The sequence below is a fragment of the Lipophrys pholis genome (assembly GCF_963383615.2).
Source record: "Lipophrys pholis genome assembly, chromosome: 7".
Taxonomy (NCBI): Eukaryota; Metazoa; Chordata; class Actinopteri; order Blenniiformes; family Blenniidae; genus Lipophrys; species Lipophrys pholis.
In genome coordinates this window covers 3,139,839-3,167,571 of record NC_137638.1, presented here as the reverse complement: position 1 = coordinate 3,167,571, position 27,733 = coordinate 3,139,839, and the positions used below count along the sequence as shown (strand labels likewise).

At 44.6% G+C, this 27,733-nt stretch overlaps 2 protein-coding genes across 2 annotated transcripts in view; both read right to left on the bottom strand.

The window, feature by feature from the left end:
• Nucleotides 1-2,882: 2,882 nt before the first annotated feature.
• bmp3 (bone morphogenetic protein 3) lies at nucleotides 2,883-9,542 on the bottom strand. The gene is made up of 3 exons (XM_080467048.1): nucleotides 9,079-9,542; nucleotides 6,758-7,641; nucleotides 2,883-4,287 (listed from the first exon to the last, which is right to left on the bottom strand). Exons 1-3 carry the CDS (start codon nucleotides 9,344-9,346, stop codon nucleotides 4,096-4,098), a joined length of 1,344 nt encoding a protein of 447 aa, XP_080323174.1. The 5' UTR covers nucleotides 9,347-9,542; the 3' UTR covers nucleotides 2,883-4,095.
• A 679-nt stretch (nucleotides 9,543-10,221) lies between these two features.
• Nucleotides 10,222-27,733, bottom strand: part of cfap299 (cilia and flagella associated protein 299) — a 37,716-nt gene continuing 20,204 nt past the window's right edge. Inside the window, exons 4-6 of the mRNA XM_080467058.1 lie at nucleotides 19,991-20,133; nucleotides 13,260-13,389; nucleotides 10,222-11,020 (exon numbers count right to left, since the gene is read on the bottom strand). Of these exons, the coding sequence (XP_080323184.1) occupies nucleotides 10,934-11,020; nucleotides 13,260-13,389; nucleotides 19,991-20,133 (360 nt within the window). The 3' untranslated portion in view covers nucleotides 10,222-10,933. The remainder of the gene's footprint in view (nucleotides 11,021-13,259; nucleotides 13,390-19,990; nucleotides 20,134-27,733) is intronic.

Sequence of the window (27,733 nt, the reverse complement as noted above, 5' to 3'; positions counted from 1 at the left end):
AATAAATGCTCAACCAAAAAATACAGGCTCCACAAAAACAAAAAAGAATACAGGATAGATTAAAAAAAAAAAAAAAACATGCTGGAAAAAACAAATAAACAAACAAACAAAAATGTGTTAAATGGAATGAAATGATTTTTTTTTTTAAATTAAATTAAATTAAATTAAATTGAAAAAAAAAACAGGCTTTCAGGAGGACATGCTTTAAAAAAGAGGCTGGATTAAAAACGAAAAAGAAAGTTTGGATAAAAAACAACAACAGACCAGGAAAAAAACCTGCTTAGACAATAACACTTTCTTTATCAACTAGTCTGGACAAAAAGACTGGCCTAAAAAAAAAAAAGAAGAACAACATCCTGAAAGGAAAACCAGACTGGAAGGACACGGGCCACACCAGGACTTCAGTTCTTTAAAAACAACAAAAAGGTGTAATTTTAAAGACTTTTTCATACCAGTGTATCTAACCAGGCCTCCGCTCATGGAAAGAAGTGTGTGCTTTTAACATTCATTCATTCATCCATTCATCCATTCATTCATTCATAGAGGTCAGTAAATGAACTGAGTGACATTTGTACAAGGTTCTGGTCGTTCTGTGGGATGGATTGTCCAAACCTCTGGACTTCCTGTATTCTCTGACTCATTCTGGTTAAATGAACGCAGCTTGTCAGATGCTCATTCTACAGGGTGCAACAGCGCCACCTGGTGGCCTCATGACAGACTGACAAGGGCAGATTGCTGGAGGCTCTGGCTCAAAGGTCCGAATGTCCCCAGCAGTACAGAAATAACACGTTCTCCAAATGTGTTATTCTATTTTCTATATAAGAAGTCAAACACATGGAATAATCTATGTTCATATTTTATTTGTTCTATATAAAAGAAAAAAAAGCATATTTATTCAGTTGTGACTGCCGGAGATCGAGGCGTAGATGAAGCTCAACTTCCTGCAGCTGAACAGTTCCCATCACCAGCATCACCTTCTCTGGCCAATACATTGTCCTCTCCACATGAATCTTCAACCTGGGTGTTAAAATAGACCCTCAACTCACCTTGGGCACTGACATCAAGCTCCTCTGGAGGAACATCAGCAAACTCCATCTCAGACTCACCCTGGCAGATGCAGAGACGCTCCTGAACTCGTTTGTCTCTTCCAGGCTGGGCTCCTGGAAAACACTCCTCATTGGGATCTCTGACAGGAGCATCCAGAGGGTCCAGTACATCCAGAACAGGATCCTGATGAGGGTGTGCAAACATGATCACATCACACCAACCCTCAAATCTCTTCACTGGCTCCCTGCCCCACTCAGTACAAGGTCTCCTCTCCCAGAACTCTCCTCATTCCCTCCGTTCTGGATCCTAAAACTCCCTCCAAGCCCCCAGAACCAACCTGCCCTCTATGGGTGTTTTAGGCCTTTTCCTCTGCTGCCCCAAGATTGAGGAATTCCCTCCCCGACCACCCGAGGGCCCCACAGGCTACACATTCGTTTAAATGAAACTTATTAAACTTACAGTCTTTTATGCTGTTCATTTAGTCACTCCTGCCACCCCCCCCCCCCCCCCCCCCCGCCCCGCTGTCCTGTAAGAGGTCCTGGTATTTCTTTTGTTCTTCCTCTCAAAAGCCTGATAGCACTCCTCTTCCCATGGGACGAGTTCATTGGGGATAATCTTCTTTGACTCTTCCGACCAGAACAGCACATCTGGCCTCAGGCTTGTCTGGACAACTTGGGAGAACTGCAGCTTTCTTTCCAGATCTACATTCATTTTCTCTATCAGGCTGGTTCTTGTTGCTGTGGTCGTCGGCTTCTTTCCCTCTTTTATGAATCTGATTGGTGCTGGTGGTTTCCCATGGGGTTGGCGTTTCTTACACCTGAGAGTGTCAGCGAGTGTCCTGAGTACCTTGTCAAGGCACCATCTAAATCTGTCCTTTAGGTGAGTGCTGTTTTAAACCCTGATAAGATGTGTGCCATGGTACCTCTCTCCCCAAAAAGCTTGCAGATTCACAGAGCTTACAGAGCCCCACTTGTGCAGATTTGTTGGAGAAGGGAGGGTGTCTTATCAGGAAGGAGATCCGGCAAGGCTTCAACTTCCACATGTCTTCCCATGTGGTGATCTTCTTGGGAAGGTCCCCATTTGGTCCAGGCTCTCTGGGACACTAACTCCACGGCCCTCGATCTCCTTCCTTCTTCCTCCAGGCTCTGTACTTCCTCCTGGATCATTGCTCTTTTGGCTCCGGTTTCTACCTTCCCCCATCGTTGGAAATGGGAGGTTCCAAGACCCTGCCTTCCAATCAACGGCGCTCCCATTGTTTCCTGTATCTTCAGCATGCTTTCAACTTGTGCAGTTGCTGAGTCAGCAACCAACTTGCGTCCTGATCTTCTAATGATGCCTGCTTGTCTGACTAGTTTGTCCTATGAGTCGTTGAACGTCATTGGGAGTCTGCACCTTCGGTTCCTCCACCAGGGATGACAGTGGACGTTGGAGCTGTCCTGATCCTATACAGAGGCCGAGTGACGTGAAGCTTGGATGAGCTCCCAACGATCTTCTGAGGTACTTATTGATCTTCCTCTCCACTCCTTCAGCGGTCGTCACGGGGGCGGTTGTTCAGGAAGGTCGTACCTCTAACTGCGTGTTGTCAGATGCATGAGTCCAGTTCTGGGCCTCTGGTTTCTTTCCCAGCAGCTGTAAGGAGATTCAGTCCTGTGATGAGAGGAAGGGGGGTATGGTTCATCCAGTCACGATACCTTTTTCCAGGTTTTTCCATTGGGTTGTTCAATAGGCTGTTTTGAGTCGTAGTGGGATTCTTCACTTTGATGGGACGATTTATCCTCTGTTGGTGTTGATGACAGTAACACACACACACACATACACACACGCACAAAGAAGTTACCTTGAGACTTGATGTTTAATGAACAGTCGCACTAATTAAAAAAAAGTCCTTTGTGACTAAAGCAGGAGAAAACACTGCAGCAACATGTTGAAGAGCCACTCTATAATATAGTAACATAAAATAGCATACAGTAAATAAATAGTTATTTTTAGGTGTTTTTCCATATACAAATATATTTTTTTTGAGCAAGCGTATGGTACAAGCATGTCTTTACTGACAACACAACATTTACAATGTGGTATGGAAGAGTCGAGTCAGCCCTGACACCCTGACAGACTGCAAACCCCACGCAACGCAGGCTGCTGGATGTTCATCTGCTCAGATGACCCCCCCCCCCCCCCCCCCCCCGCAAAAAAAAAAAAAAACAAACAAAAAAAATTATAATTCCATTTAAAAAAAACAACTATATATGTAAAATTCCTCTTTGTAATGTGAAGATCTTCTCAGCTGTTTGCTCTCACACCGTGGACAGGGAATGAATCAAACTTTCTTCAAAACAGAAATACAGCGATTTAAAAGGCACTTTTATCCTCAAAACATGTTTCAATATGATAGCGCTCTATATACATTCCAATGTACAGGAGTAGAAAAACCTTTGAGTCTCTGTATAAATATTTGGCTTGAAGCAGTGACAGTGAGAGATGTTGGGGGTGGGGGTGGTGGGGGTGGGGGTTGGGGTTCCAGTCCGCCAGAGAGCCAACACAGAGACAATCTCACACACACACACAGATTAGATTAAGACAATTATTATCCTAACGAGTGTGTCTTTGGATTGTGGGAGGGAGAAAACCCTATGCACAGGAAGAACATGCAAGATACACACAGAGAGGCCCCAGCCCAGAGTCTTCTGGTTGTGATGGAAGAGCGAGCAGTGACGCCCACCAGGGGGCGCTACTGCCGGGAAGCAGTGCTTTACACAGGCACCGGGGTCAGCGTGTGAGATCTGTCAGGCAGGTGGTGATCTGCGTGGGGCGACTGTCCTCCAGCCATCATCTGCAGTATAAACTCACACCATCCCTTTCTTCCCTGGATCCTCCGGCTGTCCTCTCCCTCAGTGCAAAATGGAAGACGGACACACTGGATGTGAGAACATGAGTGAGTGTGGGACTGGATGAGGAGGAGGAGGAGGAGGAGGAGGAAGAGGAGGGAGAGGAGCATGTCGATGGCTGAATGTTTGGTTGTGATTTCTCTGTGTGACGAGAGGCACAGAGTTATCTGCAGGCGCAGGAATCCACAGTCATGTTGGGGTAGACCTTCAGGACCACGTTCTTGTCCTCATCAAAAAAGAGGATGCTGAGCGAGGACATCCTCTCGGGGACGCAGCACGGCTCCGGGATACCCGGGACGACTCCGACCGCCCGCACGATGCTCTGGATGGTGGCGTGGTTCGAGGGCTTCAGCGCCTGGAGCAACGACAGAATGACAAAGTCTCTTTTCATCAACAACTTTCTCACAGCGTCAGTCTGGCTGAGGTCAAAGCTGTTTTTGTTTTTGATGCTAAAGTCGACGATGCAGAACAAAGAGGAGACGCAAAATCTGGCACGACTGGAAGTACATTAATGGAGTCATATTATGAAAGATCCACTTCCTAAAGGTTTTCCAGCAGTACTAATCATCCCCATACCTGGACTGACGTCCCAGAAGTGAAGACAGTCTGTCCTCTCTCTCCCTGGCTTGTTTCAGGTTTTAAAAAGTGTGTTGCTCCAAGCAGCCAATCAGAAATCAAACCCTATATAGTGTCATCGGGGGTTTAGCCAATCACAATCAAGGTAGGCTCCTCCCTTTGACTCCTCCCACAATTAGGCAGCTCTGCTCTGGCACATGGCACCACGAGAGGAAGTACTTCCTCCTCTTCCCAAGATGGGCATGTGTGGGCGGAGCCAGTCCAGCTCACACAGACACAGCAGATTCTGAATGTAGCTCCTAAGATCCAATATTCAAATGGAGGAGAATCAAGGGAAAAGCTGGATTTGGGGCAATAAACTTTGAATACAGTGTTTTTGGACCGAAGTGACCATGTGAAAGTGTTGAAAAGCTGGATAATATGACCCCTTTAACTACATAACTTCAATATATATTCATTTTATTTCACTTTATCACTTTCACTTTTCGAACGAGTCAAAGTGTATCATATCACAATGGGCTTTTTTATTTATTTTTGAATATTTTTTTTCTTTTCCATTTGTTTCATCTAATTTAAAATTGTTCATTCGTTTGAAATAAATAAATCAAATCAAATCAAATCAAAATTTGTTTTCTATTTCACCACACGAGCACAAAACAATCTTGAACGACACGAGAAAATGATTTTACGGCTTCACATGTTTTACTTTACAGTTGCAGTTATGTATTATATCATTCTAAATCTACGAGACTAACAATTGAAATGAAGTAGTTCAACTGAATTTGACTGCTCTTGTTACTTTGCTGTGATGTTTTCCTTTCAGATTTACACAACTCAGCTACACAACATGATATCGTGCCACACTGAAGACGGTCGCCCAACGCAGAGGCACAGACCAACAGACACCAAACGTTTGCTTTGTTTGCCTTCATGAATATAGAATATCGGGATTGTGTTGCAGATCAGATTATTCCAATAGATCAACGTACCAAACTCCGTGTGTTTTTCTTGTTTTTAACGTGTTTGGAATGACCTGCTGTTCCTGTGCTGAGAGACATTCCCTCTGTGTTTCTACTTTTCTGTTGCTCTGGTGATTCCCACAACTTTCACTTGGTAACAAGTTCAGATTTATTTTCTACAAAGCTGCGACATGTTCAGTCATTTTAAAATTTTTATTTATCTATTTATTTATTTAGAGCAAATTTGCATGTTTTTTTTTTTTTTTAATATATTGACATTTTTCCTATATGTTTAATGTGTTTTATGTGCCTGTTTTGGCCAGGACACTCTTGAAACAGAGATTTTTAATCCCAACAAGGTTTTTTCGGCTAAAACAAAGGTAAATTAAAATGAAAATATATATATTTTTAAATTATTTTCAGTTGTTAATCTGCAAAAACGTTTGCAAACTGGCCAATAAATCAGTTTGACTGAGCATGGATACGTGCTGAAACGTCATATTATAACGGCGGACCTCCAGCACCTCACACTCCTACTCACTTTGTCTTTGAAGGGTTTAGTCAGGAAGTTTCCCGCCACAATAAACTGTAAAAACACATCTTTAACAGCGGCGGAGGAAACGGGAGCTAAATTCCAAACATGAGCACAAACCAGCGTGTTGCTGCTCTACCTCATCTTCATCGTGCTTCGTCATGCAGAAACTATTGCTGCTTCTCTAAATGAAACTTTCACAAAGTCCCTGAAGGTTTCTGTGAGGAATGAAGCGTACTGGATGTTTATTAATAAAACTATTCTCACGTAGCATCCTGTATAACTTTACTTTTCACTACGTGTGTGTTGCTGTACGGTCCACAGTTTACCACAATTATGTTTGACTAAAAACCAAAGAAAGCTGATTTTAAGGCATGATAATAACTAAAATACTCATTTTGAGTGAATGTTAGTCTCTCTTAGCACAAACCTTTTCAATCATTGGAATCCAGAAATGCTTTAAGCAATCGGGGTGGAAAGACTTGGATTTAAAATGACTGGTTCTATTATAAAGTTTCTCGCAATCTGGGAGCCATTTCTCACCTTTCTCACTGAAGAGGAGGATGATTGTCATTGTGACCCTGTGAACACTCATACTTATATATATATATATATACCACAGCAAGATAAAATGTTTTGGATTAAGTCATCATCGCTTTTGTAATTCCCTCCCAGAAGAGGAGGATTATGGGATTAATGTATGAACAATGTAAAGCAACCAAAGCTGGAAGCGTCAGAGTGTGTGGTGATGCTCTCACCTTGGGCATGGGGAACTGGCAGGACCCTGAGCAGTAAAAGGCATCGAATGACTTTGGCGATATAATCCATTCGCTCCATCCGATGTCAGCAAAGTCTACTTTCAGGTACCTGCGGGCACAGTTCCTGGGCTCGTTCCACTGCTTTTTCCTCGCCTTTTTAATCGTCTGCTCGTCGAACTGAAGCAGGCTCATCTTGTTCCGCTGATTCTTGCGTAGTTTCTTCCGCGGCCGGCGGGCCTGCTTGTTGTCCAGAGGTTGGTACGGTCCGGCCTCGTCCCATCCCGCCGCCTCGTAGGGATACTCGGGCCCGGGGAGCTCGTTGTTCTGCAGCGGCAGGAGGACGTTCACTGAGCGCCTCCGCCTGGGCTCCGGGTGTTTGTGCGCCGTGCCGTTGGTCTTCGGCGGTCCAGTGTTGTGGGCGCCCTCGGCCCCCGCCGGGTGACGCCTCCGCAGGGTGGCCACCACGCTCTCCGGCTCGGAAATGGCCGAGTCGTTGGCGTAGATCAGGATGTAGGGCGAGCGGTCGGACAGGAGTCTCTTCCACAGCCGCGGCCCTTGCGACGACACGTCGATCCCGATGTGCAGCTCGTCGTGGTTCTTGGCCCGGTTGACCAGACGGGTTATGTCCTTCCACTGCCACGAGATGAAATCGCTGTGAAGCGTCGACACGTTGATCCGGAAGTGTCCCAGCATCCTGATCTTATCGTCCGGCGAGCCAAAGCTCCAGATGAGGACGTATATGTGGCTGAGCCGGCGGTGGGCGTGGCCCCGCGTGCCGTTCCGAAGGTCTCCGACGTAATAATGGAGGGTCGCCGACAGGATGTCTTCGGACTTGGTGAGCGAGGTCAGGTTGAAAATCCGCTGTCTCTTGTTGTTCAGGGTTCCTGTGTACGACATGAGACCATGTTTACGCCACACAACAAAGTCCATCGCCAAACGTTTAAACAACGGCCTTGTTCCTGTCGTCACTGAACTGAATAAGACCCTGTGACGCTGCTCTTTATCGTATTAATTCTATTTATCCATTTTTATCATCATGACTCTTCATTGAATGTTCTTATCCTGGTTTATGTTAGTGACTGCTTCTTATCTCTGTAACGTTTTATTCTTTTCAACTAATTTTGATTTTATCATAATTATTTATTGAGTGAATAGCGGAATCTGTTCGTCTGGTTGATTGTGGGTCTATATTGGTTAGGACGTGCCAAATCCATCACAACATCTGTAAAACGAGTCTACCCAGGGGCAGGACTAATAATAAAGTAAACCTGACCTGGGCCTTGATCGTTTCTATATTCTAAATCAAAAATCAATGATAATTGATAATGAAAAAGAAGAGATGATAAAAATTTTGGCCTTTCCAGCATGAAGCTTCAGTCTGCAGTGAAGTCTGATACTTCCCCCAAGAAAAAAGAAAAATCGTAAAAACACAAATATTCCATGTATGGACGGCATGTTGGACCAGTGGTAAGCTCTCTCGCCTCACAGTGAGGAGTTCTGGGTTCAAATTCTGTGTGGAGTTTGCATCTCCTCGTGTCTGAAATTTTCCCTCGGAGGATTAACGAATAAATTTTTATGTGCGTCTATATTTTTTGGAATAAAAATAAAAATTAAAGGTCTTGTTGAGGTTTGTGGGTCTGCTACATGAACTAGAAAAGTTTCTCCACATTTCAAACGTAATTGTTTTTTCTTTTCACACAGTGGTCCGTCCCAAACCAGAACTACCTGAGGGGCTGAATGACAAAACAAGGAATTCTGTAGAGGCGCGTTTCACACGCTGTGACATGCAGTACATGTAAAAGGCGCGAGGTGGCAGTATAATCCTTGATAAGAAGAAACGACTTGTTGTTCTGGAGCAACGCAACTTGCGTTTAAACGATGTTGGTTGAAGGATCATCACTGCAAACACTTAAAATCGATGAAAATATGAATTAAAGCAGCTTAAATCAGCTTCAAAGAGGGAAAAAAAAACTACGAGAGAGTATGAACTGTAACCCACAGTGTGAAATAGAAAAAAAAAAGTTTATGTTGTCAAAGTGAGTGAAAAACAGGAGTGAGAGCCGCCTCATCATGAGACAGAGTACCCAGCTCTGATATAACAGGTGCATTAAAAAAAACAAAAAACAGCTCCAATTAACGACACACTAATACTCACTCTGGGAGTTTCTTTTCTTCATTTTTAACACAATAAATAAAACGTTTTCCGAGTTAAAATTTGCACACACGTTCACCGGACGCACTTTGACGTGGACAATCAATTAAAAGCCTCAAAGCCACAAGGAGCGTTCCTCCGTGCAGCGCCTCGGGTTTTGGACACTCACCCCAGTGCGCTTTGAAACTGCGCACAGTGTTTCCGTCCCTGAAGTGAAATCCTGCGCGGTTGTACTTCGCGTAAAGCATCTGCATGTGCTCCGTCATCGTGTCCTGGAAAAACGTGTCGTGGTCTTTCTTTGTATCCACGGGCCGGGTAGTAAGATCCACCTCCCGTGCGTCGGGCAGAGTGTCCGCGTGGAGCGGGGCGCGGTGTCCGGCGCTCAGGTGAGTCCATCCGTACAGGAGCAGCAGCATGAAGTGAGATGTTGGAGCCATGATGGAGCCCAGCAGAGTGAGAGAGGGAGGAGGAGGTGGAAAGCAGCAGCAGCAGCAGCAGCAGCAGATCAACAAGTGGCACACATCTCCTCCACACGCACACCTACAAGTCCCCTGGACAAGAGAATAGAGATGCCATCGGCTCCGACACGAGTCACGAGGTGAAGCTGAAGTTTGGGTCGGAAGTTCTGAGAAGAATCAGGACGATGGATGAAACATAGGAGAGTACACCTCTCTCTCTCTCTCTCACACACACACACGCACGCACGCACGCACGCACGCACACACACACACACACACACACACACACACACACACACACACACACACACACACACACACTAGAGGTGTTATAAACATAACATATATAATGTAATAAAATGAGAACAAAAGTTTTTTTTTTTTTTTGTCCTGATTTGATTTTAGTTTTTTTTTTTTTTTTGGGGGGGGGGGGGGTTGTGTCACAATGTGACGCAGCCTCTCGAGCGGTGCGTCTGGTGTCTGCGCGCGGCTGAATGCAGCAGCTTATGGTCCGCATTAAAGGCTCTTTTGCCTCTTTAGTTCGGTTCAATAGAGTTAAGCACACACATCCTGTACCATCAGGCTGCGATCCGGATGCTGACCCCCCCCCCCCCCCCCCTTTCCACACACACACACACACCCTTACTCATCAAACCGGGCTTTAAACGCCACACCCCGGCCACTCGAGAGGGACCGGCTCGAATCTTTAGACCTGCCCTTGAGCACCTGAGGACAGTGATATCTGGTAAAGCGGCCAACAGTTACTTTTACTCAACTGAACAGCTAAAATAGTTTGTGGATCATCAGTAGCTTTAACTCAGAAAGTTGAATATCAAATAAGACAGGATTCAAGTCACAGACTGTGTGGCATTTTATTTTTTTGGAAGAAGAGAAGAAAGGGTTTTTAAATAGGCTCACTAGAGTAATTAACTTCCGCTCGAGGATAACTTTATGAAGTCAAGGTGCAGAATAAATGTAGTGATATTAAAAAAAAAGGGATAGAACATTTTAATTGAGATTCAGTAAGTTCTTATAAGATAACTTGTTTTCATTGTGTGATGGTTGAGAGGCGCTTCAGAAAACACTTCTCCACAAAAAGACCTCTTCTGGGTTGTTTTTAATTAGAATATCCATGAATGATGAATAAGTGAATGTAGCCGCTCTTTGAAAGCCTCTACATCTGGGCTTAGAAACACGTGGAACGCTTTCCATACAGTCAATGGAGCGACTCCCGGGAGTCAATGTAACACCCATCGTCATTAAAATCTCCTGTGCTTTTCAACTAACATAGTCCACAACAAAGCGTTCTTCTTATTAAAAGGAATAAAGTACTCGTCATGCCAGAGGAACCAATAAAGTCTCCATTAGAAGGTCCACTGCTGAGCTGTAGGTCTGAGGTTCCGCTACGGGCCCAGTGTTGACTGCAGCGCCTCCACCCAGATGGCACGCATGATATCACAGGAAACGCAGTGGAAATGATGTGAGGAGCTCCGTCAAATTAAAGGCCTCCACTGCCTCCAATATGAGCCACATGTCGGCCCGTGCTGGCGTTTAAGCCTCTGAAGCTCAAAGCGTCCTGATATTGTGGTTGTAGATGACCACATGCTCGTAGAGCTGCGACTGCAGGACGCGCGTGTCTTCATCGGGGGCGAGCTGAAAAACAGGGTGAGAGCGTTCAGGGGTGACGTGATGACTCCATTCTTCCATGTTTCTCATGGCGTCTGTGTGAATTCTACAATCTGTAAGAATTTTACAACATTGAAATCAAAAATGTTTGATCAACGAGTGGCCTTGTAAAGGGTTAACTGGGTGGACTCTTGAACCGTCCCCCTCCATGTTTTCAGTCCAACTTGTCCATTTGGGGGGGTTTGGACGACACTTGTAGGTTTCTGTTAGACTCCGACAGCTCATGATGGCGTGTAATAATGATGCAATATGTAATAAATCTTCAAGTCATTATGTAAATAGAGCCACATTTTGTAAAAAAAAAAGAAAAAAGAAAAAAGTCTTGAACACATTTTGTAATAAACTTTGTACTTATTGCAGGAGTTACTACAAAATGTGGGTTAAATTATTGAATGCACTCAGTGGCACTTACAATCTGGTTTCATTTACAATCTGGTTTCATTTACAATCTGGTTTCATTTCTTCAAGAAAATAGAAGCAGCTGGTGGAAATACTGATTGGCTTGTACCTTTTAAACTCTATGAGGCAGGACATGAGCAAAAACGACTGACGCATAATTCTAGTCCCACTCGATCTTATTTGTTTCTCATTATTATACACAGAACCATGTATACGGTTAAAGGGCAAAATTGATTACATAATAAACCAAATTATAACATTTTCTTAAAAAAAAAAGTGGAACACCCACATTCTGTAATAACCGATGCGATATGTAACAAGTTATTACATAACGCAGCGTTATTTCATGAATTGAGAATTTATTATGTTATTACATAATGCGGCGCTAAACATGTTATTTGTGTGTTTAGCTGTGTGTACATGTAAGTTGTGAGCATCGTCTTCATGTGAATTTACTGTTTCACACTTTCACGTTTTCTGTTTGTTTCCTGTTTTAGTTTGAAATCTCACGCTGTCTCTCGTTCTGGGCTGCTTGACTTCCTCTCCTCGTGTCTTGTCGCTGTTTCCTGCCCTGATGTCTTCCACCTGTGGCTGGTTGAGTGATGGTCCGCACCTGGGGTCTGCACTGATTGGTTGGCCTTCAGTTCTGGTTCTGTTGGTTTGGGTTTTTCTTTGCCACGACTGTCATTCTTTATATTCTGTGAGTTTGTCTGTTTCTACGTTCCTTTGCTTCCCCTGTGCCTCGATCATTGGAATAAAGGAAGCTGTTGGGCCTGGCTCTTTGAGTCCTTCATCCACCCGTGGCAAGCAGGACCCACCAGGCCAGAGCAGGACCAACCAGGCTAGAGCAGGACCAACCAGGCCATAGCAGGACAAACCAGGCTAGAGCAGGACCAACCAGGCTAGAGCAGGACCAACCAGGCTAGAGCAGGACCCACCAGGCCAGAGCAGGACCCACCAGGCCAGAGCAGGACCAACCAGGCCAGAGCAGGACCCACCAGGCCAGAGCAGGACCAACCAGGCTACAGCAGGACCAACCAGGCCAGAGCAGGACCAACCAGGCCAGAGCAGGACCAACCAGGCTAGAGCAGGACCAACCAGGCCAGAGCAGGACCAACCAGGCCAGAGGTCTGAATACAAAAGGAGCCAATCGGTCAAAGTGATGTATTGTGGGCTCAAACAGGCTAAAGTTGGGTTGTGTGCTGCGTCCATGCTGAGCCGGTCCGACCCGAGCTGAGCTGAGCTGAGCCGAGCCGAGCCGAGCTGGGCTGTGTGCAGATGGGTGGTTTGCTGTGTCTGGCTTTCTGTGCCTCTTGTGTTTTTAATAGACTGCCTTGTCGGGGCGGTGCTCAACCACAGCTGGAACGCTGCTGCCATTCTGGCACTCGGCCTCAGAAATGCAGTCCCCACAGCAGCACTTGTCTGCTGATCCAAAATAGTTCAGCAACGCCAACCAACTCACCGACCTGGAGCGACGACAGGTACGGCAGGAGGAAGGAGCCCATGTTGGTAATGGTTTATATCAGGGCAACTTTCCAGACTGTGAATGGGGAGGAAACACTCTCCCGGCCCCCTTCTTTGAGCAGGTGGGAGGAGAATATTTTTTACCTCCCATTAATCTATATATAATATCCCAGTTTCTCAATCTGGGTGCGTCACAGTGAAGCTTCCCACCACGAGAATCCTCCTCTTTTGATCTCATGGGAATTAATTTTCTTCTTAAATGGAAGACTAAATAGAAATAAATACATCATACGATAACAATTCAAAGCAGGACGTCAGCAGAAGGAGCTTCCTGAAAACCAACCTGAGGATCCACACTGAGGAGCTTCTTGTCCTTCCTGCTCTTAAAGAGGAGGCCATTAACGTCTTCGTAGACCACCTCAAAGTTGGGGCTGGAGTTGGAGGTGGAGATCTGCGTCTTCCAGTTGTAGTAGCTGCCGGGGAAAAGGTCAAAGTGACATCGTTTACACAATTTATTCAGAATGAAAGTCTGGTGAGGATGAGAAGGTTTCAGGTAAACACATCAATGAGAAGATCGGGGTCCACTATAGACCCTCCATATGGAGACCCGGTCTCCTCACTGTCCTTGTCTTCTTATATAAAACCGCCACTTGACGCTTCACGATGCTATCTAAAGGAAAACGTGTCTGTCAAAGAAAGTTTCACAACCAACGAACCGATCATCTTCATTACCTCTAAGCTTTAATCATCAAAATTACAAGAATTAAAAGCTTGAAACCTTTCAATCTACGTGTAATGTTCCTATATAATATATGACTTTCACTGTCTGAAACGACAAAAAACATTTAACTTTTTTCTACGATATAATTTGTCTTTAGCTGGACGTGTCCTTGACCTCCTCTGCCTGGACGAGCCTCCCAAGGAGTTCTGGTTCCATGTACACGTATGAACATCTCTGTGTTTGAACATGGTGTTTGATTTGGTCCATACTGGTTTGTTTAGCGCAGCTTCATGGGATTTTAGCGCCAACTATGGGCAAAGGTGAGCAACACCCCGCAGCCGACTGTGAAAAACAAACACACAGGCTTCAGAACATGAGTTGTTTCCCACCACTGCTGCATCGAATTGTAATTCATATCGTCAGTTTTATATCTAAATATCTCCGCCAGGTTCTTATCATGCAGGATTCTCTGCTTTTATATTTTTGGCACCAAAAGAGTGTGTTATGTGGACTTTTTAGCCAGGATGTAGAGGCCAGACCTGGCACCGCTGCTCTGCATTCTTTGTGGCTATGGAAGAGGAGGAGGGATGGGACGGCGAGTCCTGCAGTGGGAGGCTGAGGGCACCGAGTGGGCACAAGTTCCAGCATCTGCTCCCTCTTAGTGGCAACCACACTGGGTGTTATTCTTCCAAATGGAGATGAGAAGAATTTTCTTTTTTTTTGGGGGGGGCAGTAAGCCACCAAAAGATGTTGAATAGCAAGTTTAAATAAAAATACAGTCACACACACACACACACACACACACAGATGTAAATCAGATTAAAACGAAGTTCCATAAAAACAGTTGCTCATCAACAAAGTCACTACTGATCTTCTCCTGTCAGAGTTCAGTGCTGAATTTAAAACCTTTGATCAAAACATCCTGCTGCAGAGACTGGAACGTGTCATCAGGGTTAACGGTTCACCACTAAACTGCTTTCAATCACATTTATCAGACTTCCTTCATGTTATTGACTCTTTAGCCCAGACTGAAGTTAAACATGGAGTTCCACAGGGTTCTGTAAGGAACATTACCAGCAGGCATCTCATTGGCCTACAGAGCTCAGGAGATGACTAATCTATAAAAGTGTTTGGTACCAATGGGCCGAACTCCAAGTATGTCAGATGTTTACATTAAAGTATCTAGAGTATGAAGGACGGCGTCACTGAGTTCCACCGTGAGGAACCTTTGGAGTTATTTCCTTTTAACTCCCACATTAAACACGTCTGGGGGCTGCTTTCTGTCACCTGCACAACCAGAATGAAAGCGTGTTAGCTCGGAGTCACGCCTCCGGATCGATCCATGCATTTCTTACTTCTAGACTATATTAGTCTTTGAAAAGTCCCCAGAGGGTCCAACATGCTGCAGAGAGTTCTTATAGAGGAGATGAAATTGCTCATATCTTTTCTGACAGTCTCTACTTTGAAGACCAGGATGAGAACCACAGGTACTCTAATGGTTAGTTTTATGTGTTTAATGCCCGGAGCTGCTCCAACACTCGAGCAGCGACCAGACATGTAAATGTAATTGTTTGATCCCAAAGCAAAATCTTACATGCTGGTCAAATAAAGCAGCAAAAGCAGGATCCATCACTTTGTTTCTGTAAATTCTTTTCCCCTGGAGGTTCCTGCCCTCAGACCTTCAGCGGGGTATTTTGCTTGTTACACAGCTTTGCTGTCCGCATGGACTCTGACAGGTTTCAATTATTAATCTCTGGGCTGGTGCAGGTCTCTGTGCAGAGCCTCATCAAGCCCAGACCCCCAAAACAACACGCTCTCTACTATGAATGTATAAAAGACTGCTGTAAAGTCTTTACTTCACGGGTAAAACTCTTGATTTTCAATCGTTCCATTTATATTTAATTTGTGTAAATCGGTAATTCGTCTTCTCTTCTTCTTCTCCTTTTTAGTTTAACGACAGTTTGCATTCATAAAGTTGCATTACCGCCATCTGCTGGTTCTATCTGTCTTCATTGTTTCCCCAGTGCTCCCTTCATCCCTGATGACTATTTCTTTATCTCTCTTATCAGCAGCTTTTTTGTCCCTGATGACTGTTTCCCTTCTTCTTCTTGTTCTCTTTCTTCCTCTTCACTTCCAGCAAGTCCATACCGATCGCACCACTCAAAAAAAGGAAGGAAAGAAAGAAAGAAGAATAAAGCAAGAAAGCGTAAATTAATTTCTCTATGACAGTAATTAATGTTCAAAAGTACTGATTGTTAGTTTACGCTGATACTGTACTTTGTGCTCCTTCGTCCTTCCTTTTATTGTGGCGAACCTAAAGACACACCTGGTCAATAATCCTGCTGTCTCACCAGCGTTGTGGTGAGTTGAGGATTAAACCGGCCTTGGATTACTTCGTTTGTTCACTTGAAAAGGAAAAAAAAACTTCCAAAGTCTTTAATCCACAGTTTGCTAAATCTTTTTACAGGATGATTCAAAGTTAAGTTCTCCAGATCAATAAACTAGAAAACCACATGGCTCAATCTTAGAATAATCCAAAACTGACTGAATTCACTGCCGCGTCATATCCCAGAATGCAATCCTGCTCTTTGTTAAAGTGACAGGAACCTTTTCCACGCTCAGACATATAGCGACCAAAATACCAAAATACTCTTTTACATTTCAAAACTTTCCAAATAAACACAAATAACATGAAATGAACAAAAGACGATTTTTTTTTTTACCAACTTTCTATGATTTCACACTTTTGTATGAACTTATTTAATAAATATGAACTTTCTAACAAAATGCATTAACTTAACATGGTTCCTACAACTATCTGCTATGGATTATCTCAGCAAAGTGCCCACTAACGATGATTTAGAAAAATATTGTGAATACTAATTGAGACAAATAACCCTTTTGTGCACAAAGAAAAAATCGTATTTGTTTGAGTCGAGCTCATGAAACATGAGAGCAAAACAAAAGTGTTGCATTGATATTTTTATTCAGCTCACATGATTTATGCCACGAATGTTAGTTTATTTACCGTCGTACTAGTGAGTATACTGTCAACCTCTTCTATGAAGGACTTCTATTTATTTGTTTGAATTTGTACTTTAGTGACTAATTCAATAATCAATCAAGTGAAGGTGGAGCAGATCTAAAAACACGAGATCCTGAAGTGGATAAAGAGAAGATGACGGATGGAAGGAAATCTGAGCAAGTCGACTTTTATTTGTTGTTGTCATATAACCTGACTTTTAACAGAAACGAGACTTTGTTAGCCATTTATGTCAAACCTACCAATGACACAGCAACACTGCTCATCCAGTAATAAATGTTAAACCCCAGCTTTGACCCATCTTCTTCAATGTTTCAACGCGACGAAAAAAAAGTGATTGAAACGTTCACCCTGCAGGTCAGATTTTCAATAAAACACATCGGCAGGTCGCAGTTGGAGTGGAACTGAAAAAAAAGCAGAAAGTCTCTCATGAACTGTGCTGGAAGTCGGCGAGTGACCTCGGGTTGTACGCCGCTTGGCTGAACTCTGGAGAGAACCACGTCGCGCCCGTTCCCAGTGGCCGCTCTGCCAAGCCGTGTTTGCCCTCACGCGATTTCTCGCACATCTCCGAAATGTTCGCACCATGTCACCATACAAGGGTATGTGGAATGTGGGAACGGCTTCGACGCTGGCCATTTGCAGACTGGCCTTAATGTACACAACTCACCTGACATTACAAAACGGCCTCCTGCAGGTTCAACTCTGGCCCGGAGGGGTCGGCAGTTCATTTTTGAGCCCGCTCTGAATCGTGTGACCTTTGCGCACATACACATGTATGAACACGGTGTGTGGAATTCACTTGACAGAGCACGTCTGTACACACACACACACACACACACTCACACACACTCACACACACCAACCGTAACCGCTGGACTGCCCGCTGCTGCTCCTCCTCCTCTCACTGCGACTTTGATATGTGGACATGTGGGTTTGGGGGATCGAACCGCCGACACTAGGATGGCGAGTCAACCCACTGTACCAACGCAGCCACAGGCACTTTGTGTATCTTGGCAGAATGTACCTGTTACCAGATTGAATTCAGTTGTATTCGCAATAATGTTGTTGAAAACAAACAAAAAAAAACAAACAACCGTTTTGATGTGGGAGGAGACTCATGGTTTATCATTCATGAAGAAAACGTCTTTCCAAAAGACCCGTTAAGTTTTGTGTGAGTTTCATCACATTTAGTGAGAAAAAAGAAATTGATAGGAGAAGCAACATGCCGTCTTCTTGTAGCTGGCTTATTGAAGGAGTCGTATTATTCAGCTTTTCAACACTTCCACATGGGTCTTGGTTTAAAAACCTTGTATTGAAAGTTTTATTGCTTTTCCTTGATTTTCCATCATTTGAATATTGGATCATAGGAGCTGCATTCAGAATCTGCTGTGTCTGTGTGAGCTGGACTGGCTCCGCCCACACGTGCCCATCTTGGGAAGAGGAGGAAGTACCACGCCTTGTGCCAGAGCAGAGCAAAGTTGAGACTTTCGAGATTAATGAAAGAGAATTTAACTTTCTGCTCGTACAATGGAACAAATGCACATGGACATATGTAGCATGTTTACTGATTTGGATGTATATTGTTAATTATTGTGGCTCACATGGAAATAAACAACTATTTTGGCTGCAGCACAACAAGTTAAATCAGTCGTTTGCTGCCGTTTGCTGCAGGAAGTTCCTATTTGTCGTGGATTATTTTCATGATCCATTTCTTGTTGTTCTCCAGACTGATTGGCTCGGTACTCTTTCAGATATCGCTCTTCGTATGCGACTCAAAACTTCTATCTCTATGGAGACCAGCCCTTCTGTCAAGCTTCTGTCCTCCAGTCTCGCGTTTCAGCGTTTCCTCATAGTGCCGAACGAACGTCAGATCCTATGAGTCCAACCAAGATACGAGTCAGTCAGAAGCAGAGCAGAGACAGAGCGGCGCACCTTAAAGACATTATTTGAATTTTTTTTTTAAATTTGTGCAATCCCAAAAATACAAGACAAAAAAAGATGCTAAAATAAATAAAAAATAGGACACTAAGACTTTGAGATTCAAGACTTTTAAAGACTTTTTAAGATCTGGCACGACACCGTTAAAACCCACCGCATTGACCCGTGTTGCCAGATATGGCGGGTATCCCCCATTTAGGGAGCCAAACTCTCTTACCTTTTCAACTTAGTTTATTTTGTGCATTTCTGTGTTTATGGCGCATTCCTTATCAGACATAAAATAGTTTTAGGGTTTTTATTGAGGTGTGCAGGGTTTATGTTGTTTGGGCTGGAAAACAGTGAGTCACATCTGGTAACGCTGGTGCTGACCGGCATGGCGTCCATATTTACGTCTGTCTACAGCGTCTTCTGCGCTCTGTCGCCCGAACCCGTCGTGTCCGATCATGTTCACACGGCAGTCTGATAGAGGTCACGTTTAAAATGGAACGTGAACAATCACGCAAAAAAAAAAAAATAGAAAATTGGATCCAAGCAAAGAATTTGAATTGAGCATCAAGACCTGCAGTGTGAACAGCTAAACACAGCTGGTTTCTCTCATTAGATCCTTCTCTACATGGATCTGAACCGGGACTGCAGATCCACGTGTTAACGATCATGTTCAGAGACAGAAGTCAGTGATCTGGTCCGGTCCGAGGAGTTTACATCCGTATGAAGTCTTTCTTTGGGCAGATGGATGAATTGTTGTGAAAAACAAGCCTCGAATATTGAGCTTTACGATTTATTTTTTAACTGGATTCTGAGATTATAGTTCTGCACGGTGGGGCACTGGTCAGCACTCGAGTCTCACGGCGAGAAGGTCATGGGTTCAAATCCCAGTCGGGCCTTTCTGTGTAGAGTTTGCATGTCCCCCCCCCCCCCCCCGTGTGTGTGTGTGTGTGTGTGTGTGTGTGTGTGTGTGTGTGTGTGTGTGTGTGTGTGTGTGTTTCCCCCCACAGTCCAACATCTGAAGAAGATACAGCAGTGCATAATATGGATAAATGGATCAGAACTACCAACAGACTGTATTATGTTCACCGGAACAGAATGCGTTATTACTGTAACTGCACATCCATTTATGGTCATTTGAGTCGCTTCAGCAATGAGATGGTTTTATCCTACCAGTGTCTGCGCTTTACAGCTCTTCTATTTAAATGAATCCTGCATGTTCACCGAGGTCGCAGTAGCTGGACGTTCCAGCGCACGAGGTCCGTTTTATTTGTACGTCGTCGTCTCGTGACAGTCTGACTCTGTAGCGCTCGATAATAAGATTTCCATGCTGATAAAATGTTCCTCTCGATGACTGTGGACAGGTTGTGAGTGAGGAAAGACTCACCATAAATCAGAGCGTCCTGGCATCAGCCTCTTCTTTCCACTGAAATACGCTTCGAAATCTTGGGTCTTGAGTCTGTGGGCGTAGTCTATATAGCCAGACACTTCCTGTCCAAGAGTATTATAATCCCTTATGAAAATGACAGACTGTAGAGAAAAGAGAAGAAGAAAGTCTGTGTGAATGAAGCTGTTTATCGATCGTCTGCTGAGTGAATGTCATTACGCTGATGTTACGTGTGAAAAGTGAAGGAGTGGACTGCATGTGTGTGTGAAGTGATGGGTTCTGGTGGGCCCGTACGACGGCTGAGCTCGCTGAGGTGTCGACACCGCATCCTGCTCCATCAGTGTGTGGGACATCCCTCCACCCAAGCCTTCCATTTACAGTAACTGCAGCCTCTGTTCTTTCCCACACGCCCACAGCAGAGCGTCGCAATCTGAATCCTTCGCTCAAAACATGAAACTGCAAATAGTTCTAATTCACAAATTGTCACTCTCTTTACATCATCGCAGTGTGGCGCATGTGTTAATCCTCTTATTGTCTTGGAAAGCGTCATCTTCGTTTTCTTATGTGAACGATTAATCTCCGGTCCATATCAAAGATGAATTGAAGCTCAGACGGGCGCTCTCGATCAATCTGCTACTGTGAATTCTTAAAAATGAGCTGCGGTTCAGAAAGACTTTGGGCTTTTCTCTTTGCTAGTTTGCATTTTCTCCCCGTCCTTGTTTCCTCTCTGTCCTCCAGCTTCTTCCTGCAGTCCAGCAAAGTGTTTCTCAGGTCGATCCGGAGTCTGCAGCCACATCGCGTTATCGTTCAAGGATTCTTTGGCAGGAAAAAAATTAAGATTAACACCTAAAACGGTTAAAAGATAAAAAGCCAAAACAGCTGGAACCAAAAAGAAACAACAGAAGAATGGTGACAACAACTAAAGCTAAAGTGTGTGTGTGTGTGTGTGTGTGTGTGTGTGTGTGTGTGTGTGTGTGTGTGTGTGTGTGTGTGTGTGTGTGTATACAGTAGCACAGTATGATTCCAGAACCTTCTCCTGTGGGTTGATTCACAGTCGAGTCGTATCGAAGCACTTGGAGAGAAAACAGAGCTTCTTTCTCTCGGCTGCTTAAATGTTTCAACATATGCTCTCAGGTTCACAGCTGGCTGTGTGTGTGTGTGTGTGTGTATGTGTGTGTGTGTGTGTGTGTGTGTGTGTGTGTGTGTGTGTGTGTGTGTGTGTGTGTGTGTGTGTGTGTGTGTGTGTGTGTGTGTGTGTGTTCTCTCAGGTTCACAGCTTCATACCCTATCGACACAAGACACAAACTGCTCCTGCTGGTATTTGTAGTCCTGATCAAGAGGAGATGGTTTGACGAATGTGTCGCTCCAGCAGCAAACACCTGCAGAGGTAGCAGCCACGTCTAATTTAAAGTCGAGGACAAAATGGGAAAATTTGGGTTTTTTAAAAATCCTGTGTGAAAATAAAAGCTAAAAAAGATGCGACGAGGTTTTTAAAATGAGGTAGAAAATCTCCATGTTGGAGGACATGAAGGGTTAACTGCACTTTTGACAAGGTTTTCTGTCCACTGAGCACCACTGAGGATCCTTCTCCGTCATCACAGCTCAGAGAAACAAACTGTTGAGCTGCTGTGATGAGAAACTGTTGTCATGTAGTCAAATATCAGATTTTGACGGTGCAGGAAATAAAACCATCAAGCTCTTCTTGAACCAAACCAACCTTCATCTGTGAGTTTTCAGATGGAAGAACATTTCAAGGTTTATTCAGTAGATTAATGTCACCTGGTCCTCCTGAACCAGCCTCCATCCTCTACACCTCCTGAACCAGCCTCCATCTTCTACACCTCCTGAACCAGCCTCCATCCTCTACACCTCCTGAACCAGCCTCCATCCTCTACACCTCCTGAACCAGCCTCCATCCTCTACACCTCCTGAACCAGCCTCCATCTTCTACACCTCCTGAACCAGCCTCCATCCTCCTCCTGAACCAGCCTCCATCTTCTACACCTCCTGAACCAGCCTCCATCTTCTCCACCTCCTGAACCAGTCTCCATCTTCTCCACCTCCTGAACCAGCCTCCATCCTCCTCCTGAACCAGCCTCCATCTTCTACACCTCCCGAACCAGCCTCCATCTTCTCCACCTCCTGAACCAGTCTCCATCTTCTCCACCTCCTGAACCAGCCTCCATCCTCCTTCTGAACCAGCTTCCATCTTCTCCACCTCCTGAACCAGCCTCCATCCTCCTCCTGAACCAGCCTCCATCCTCCTTCTGAACCAGCTTCCATCTTCTCCACCCCCTGAACCAGCCTCCATCCTCCTCCTGAACCAGCCTCCATCTTCTCCACCTCCTGAACCAGCCTCCATCCTCTACACCTCCCGAACCAGCCTCCATCCTCCTCCTGAACCAGCCTCCATCTTCTCCACCTCCTGAACCAGTCTCCATCTACTCCACCTTCTGAACCAGCCTCCATCCTCCTTCTGAACCAGCTTCCATCTTCTCCACCTCCTGAACCAGCCTCCATCCTCCTCCTGAACCAGCCTCCATCCTCCTTCTGAACCAGTCTCCATCTTCTCCACCTCCTGAACCAGTCTCCATCTACTCCACCTTCTGAACCAGCTTCCATCTTCTCCACCTCCTGAACCAACCAGCCTCCATCCTCCTCCTGAACCAGCCTCCATCCTCCTCCTGAACCAGCCTCCATCTTCTCCACCTCCTGAACCAGCCTCCATCCTCTACACCTCCCGAACCAGCCTCCATCCTCCTCCTGAACCAGCCTCCATCTTCTCCACCTTCTGAACCAGCCTCCATCCTCCTCCTGAACCAGCCTCCATCCTCTGAACCAAGGCTTGCATCCTGCTGACCAACCTCTAATCGCCTGTGGATCCAGCTTCAATACACGGTACGTCTCCACTAGTGCAACAGTAAATCATTCACTTGTGGTGGAGGCCAGTTGAAACATCCGTGAACAAAAGAAACACGACTGAAAACACATAAATCTTGTTTTAATTTGTGTCACGGTCAATTAAGTACACGTAAGAACTGGACCATTGACCTTTGGCCCAAGAGGCAGAGTGCGTCTGAGAGATCAGCTTCATCCTGCCCCCCCTTCACCAGGTTTGAGTTGCTTTAAGCTTCAGGTTGTGGTCTCCGGGCTGCAGATGAACTGAGAGCAGCTCCTTATAGGTGCACAGCAGATCACTTCCAGATGGTCTGAGAGACACAAACATCTCAGACAGCTGATTTCTGGCAGTGACGTCACTAAGCAGAGACCAGGCCTCAGGACCCGGACCACCCTCATCCAACAGCTGAAGGTCAAAGGTCACTGCTGGCTGCGCTGCCAGGGAGCAGCTGTCTGCAGGCCAGAGAGAGAGATGGAGAGAAAAAGAGAGAGAGAGAATGGTGCAGCAGCCTCAGTTCCTCCACACTTGATTCTATTGATCATCTGAAGATAAAACCAACACCTCAGAGGAGGATAGCTCCATGGTTTAATCAACAACTGTGAACATTAAAGAAGTCAGAACAAAACCTGGAGAACAAATAGCATCCAACTCAATTAGAAGTATATCAAACAGCCTGGAGATAGATTGTTAACCCTAAACCCCAACCAAAGAATACCACAACGTAGCATGAATATGAGAAAATGTTTCTTATCTAGAAGATTGATCATCAGCTTTGTTTACCCTCGTAAGAGATGTTTGATAAAACCACCACCGGTTGAAAGTAGAGTGTGTGCCTGTGTGTGAGGACGTGCAATTCTGCTGTGTTACACTGAAGTAAACATCAGGGAGTTTGTAGAGAGTCAAAGAAGAAGAAGAAGAAGAAGAAAAAACAACCCAAAGACGTTTGGACGAATGAGCTTATAGGAGGATTTAACTTTGAGTAACTCAAGGTAGTCCTCCTAATGCTCGTGTGTATTCAGGTGAAAAGTCCACCTAATCCACCTATAACACACACACACACACACACACACACACACACACACACACACACACACACACACACACACACACACACACACACACACACACACACACACACACACACACACACACACACACACACACACACACACACACACACTGCTCCTCTCCTATTCCCTCTGCCCCTCACCTCGGTCCCTGGGAACAGTCCTGCAGTGTCAGGGAGCCGTGCAGGTGTGTTGCGGTGTCAGCTGTCGTTGTGTTTATTATTGGTGGGCTTCACTTCAGGAGGATTCTCAGGCCATCACTAACAACTGTGTAAATCTGTTAGAGTAAAGAAAACACGCTGTACTACAGGAATGTTTTCTGTGGGAGCCCATTTTCTGCAATGGAATGCCTGCCCTGTGTGTGTGTGTGTGTGTGTGTGTGTGTGTGTGTGTGTGTGTGTGTGTGTGTGTGTGTGTTCACCCTGGGATGATTAAAACAGAGACAAAGTCAAGTTACGTGCTTAGAAACATGTTTGACCTCATCACTTTCATTACAATTACTGGCGACTACAATATATGAAATGTACAAAGGCATTAAAGGATCATATTATTCAGCTTTTCAACACTTTCACATTGTCTCATAGGTCCAGAAACGTTGTATTAAAAGTTTTTAGCCCCAAATCCAGCTTTTCCTTGATTTTCCTCCATTTGAATATTGGATCATAGGAGCTACATTCAGAATCTGCTGTGTCTGTGTGAGCTGGACTGGCTCCACCCACACAAGGCCATCTTGGGAAGAGGAGGAAGTACTTCCTCTCGTGGTGCCATGTGCCAGAGCAGAGCTGCTTAAATGTGGGAGGAGTCAAAGGGAGGAGTCTACCTTGATTGTGATTGGCTAAACCCCCGATGACACTATATAGGGTTTGATTTCTGATTGGCTGGTTGGAGCAACACACTTTTTAAAACCTGAAACAAGCCAGGGAGAGAGAGGACAGACTGTCTTCACTTCTGGGACGTCAGTCCAGGTATGGGGACGATTAGTACTGTTGGGAAACCTTTAGAAAGTGAATTTTGCATAATATGACCACGTTAAAGGTTCCTCATGTGCACATCAATAATAAACTGATGTAAGTAAGCCCCCACACCCTTCAAACCAAACCGCCGTTTACTTGGCTTTGTTCAGTTTTCCATCACCCTACACACAGTTATACACAAATATATACATTCTCATGCAGTTTACAATCTTATTGTTCATCCATGACACTGAGAAGGCTCAAAGAGAGAGAGAGAGAGAGAGAGAGAGAGAGAGAGAGAGAGAGAGAGAGAGAGAGAGAGAGAGAGAGAGAGAGAAAAAAACAAAAACAAACACTTTGTTTCCTGCTTTTTGTTCTGGTTGCCGCAACATGTTTGAGTGTGTGCGCATGCAATAAGGATGGAGGTCATCAAACAGCATTTACTTTCTTTTCAGTTTATAATTAAAGGGCGTGTCACCAGACAGATGTCTTGGCACCAAATGCAGAGCTGTAGCAGGTGTCCTCCTATTGAGCGTTCTAAATACCGATGGTGGACAGCTACGCCCAGTGAGGTTAGCCGCGAGGGCAGAGCGACTGCTGCCAAATACCAAAGGGAAAGCGGCTTGATCAATCGGCTGAAGAAGGGAAGGCAGCTCGCTCAACCCTTGGCTGCACCGGCCTCCATCTTTTTAGGGAACCCGCCAGAAAAGCCAACACCACAAAATAAGTGGCTTGAACCCACACACTTGAAATTACAGGGCACCTAAAATCAGAAAATGCTTTCCTGCTTTTTGCAATTGATGTCCTAAAATTCTATTAAAACCTCCTTCGTTTGGCCCGACGGTCCAGCTTCGGTACTTTTCCTCCAGTTGCATCAGTTTTACGACGGCTGGAGTTGTTGTTTGGAGAGTTTTCATCGCTCTGGGGAGATTACAAGAACAAACAGAAACACTGCGGCTTCGGCTCTCTACTTTCTTTCATCTTTGCACTTCATGGAAACTGTGTCCTGTAAAGCTCACACTTCTTACATAGAAATCCTCCCAGCAAACTCTTGAATGTATTGATTTATTGATGCCATGCAGTTTTCAGTTGTTGTTGACTCTCATTCTAATGGAAAGTATCAATAAAATATACTGACTGTACATACAATTTAACTTTAACGTCTCTATTGTATTTCAACAAGAAGTTACTAGATGTATTTCCAGTTTTACGCTCAGACAGACTTAAATGAACAATAGCATTGCTCTTGAAATGAGAGCAACTATTGTCCATTGACAGAACGTATAATACCAAACCACGTATGAAACAAACCTTTCTTCTGGCCTGCTCAGATTGATTTTTTTTGTGTGTAATTAAACACTAAAAGCAATGCTTATCACCTCAACGTGTCAGTTTCAATGTAAAAATGATATACACATTTTATTTAAAAAACATTTATCAGTTGCCAAGCAGGTAAGTGTTGCAAATATTAGTGGACAACAAATCGCAGGTGGAGGCAGTGAAATGTAAATTTCACGTTACCTGTGTTAAGTTTGTGGGGTACTTTATTGGCTGAGTTCCTTAAAAGGTCAAGGTATAGCAGCAGAATGTACTGAAGTTCCCTCAGTAGGCAGTTATATTTTTGGGATCTGCAATTTTTACCTTCGGCAACGAAAGTTGGGTGACTGACGAAGTTGGCTGAGAAGGTTACGTTTTCCTCTGCTTGTACTTATTTATTGGTATGTATGTATGTATGTATGTATGTATGTATTTTACCAACCTTTCACCCGAATTGCATGACATTTCCAGGGATGATTTTTCATCATCCAGGGACCAAACGATTAAATTTTGGGACGTTGACGCTCAACCGTTTTTCAAATAAATCCCCCCAAAACTCATGGAGGAAAACAAAGGAGACCAGCGTCTGTTGCCATGGAGACACTCCCTGCTCAGTGTTTCACAAGGTGATGTCGCTACCTGACCTAGCTAGTTAGCATTGATGTGAGCTAATGGCTAACATGCTAACAATGCTGACTCGGTTCCGCAAACAAATGTGGCCTTTGAAGTTCCACGCTCTACCGAGTGTAGCTCTAGTCTATAATGTTTGCTACAGCCAAGTGGCTTCCTCTCCTCTCTACAGGATGAGCAATAGAGAAGATGGATGAATGGATGGATGGATGGATGGATGAATGGAGTATTTCTAAAAGTTTTAGAAGTGTTTTATTTGTGTACAGATGTGTTTTGTGTACCAACCGTTAGTGTCAATGTCAATGTGGCTGCTAACCAGTCTGGAAGTACAGAAAGCCTCCATCTCTGGGTCTGGCTCTGCAGAAAGTCTCCTCTAAGTCTAGTTTGACAGGTTTCTTCCTGTTGAAGGGAGGTTTTTTCATTTCCACCGTCTCCTCTGCTGGCTCATGTGGAATTGTTGGTTTCTTCCTTGAAATGACAGTGTTGTATTTGGTGCTATAGAACTCAAACTGAATTGAACGGAATTGAAACCTTCAAGCTCTGTGTCTGGCCTGATAAACTGAAAAGATGTAGAGATTCTGCTCCCGGAAGGACGAAAAGGACAAAAACAAAACATGCTTCCATAGTAAATTAGCTGCATGCCTGAATCCTGAGAGGAATTATGGCCTGAAATATGTCACAACAGAAATCAGTCAAATGCCATCTCAGCCCCAGATCTCAGACACCAAACTGACCAGGCAAAGTATATCTTTACTCTCCCGTTCACTCCTACGACCATTCTCCACATTCCTCTGGCTTTTAAATTACCAGTGGGAAGAGCGCTACAAGTTTAGCCCTGAATATATGTGAACGCTGCACCGAAGTCGCCTGTTCTCAT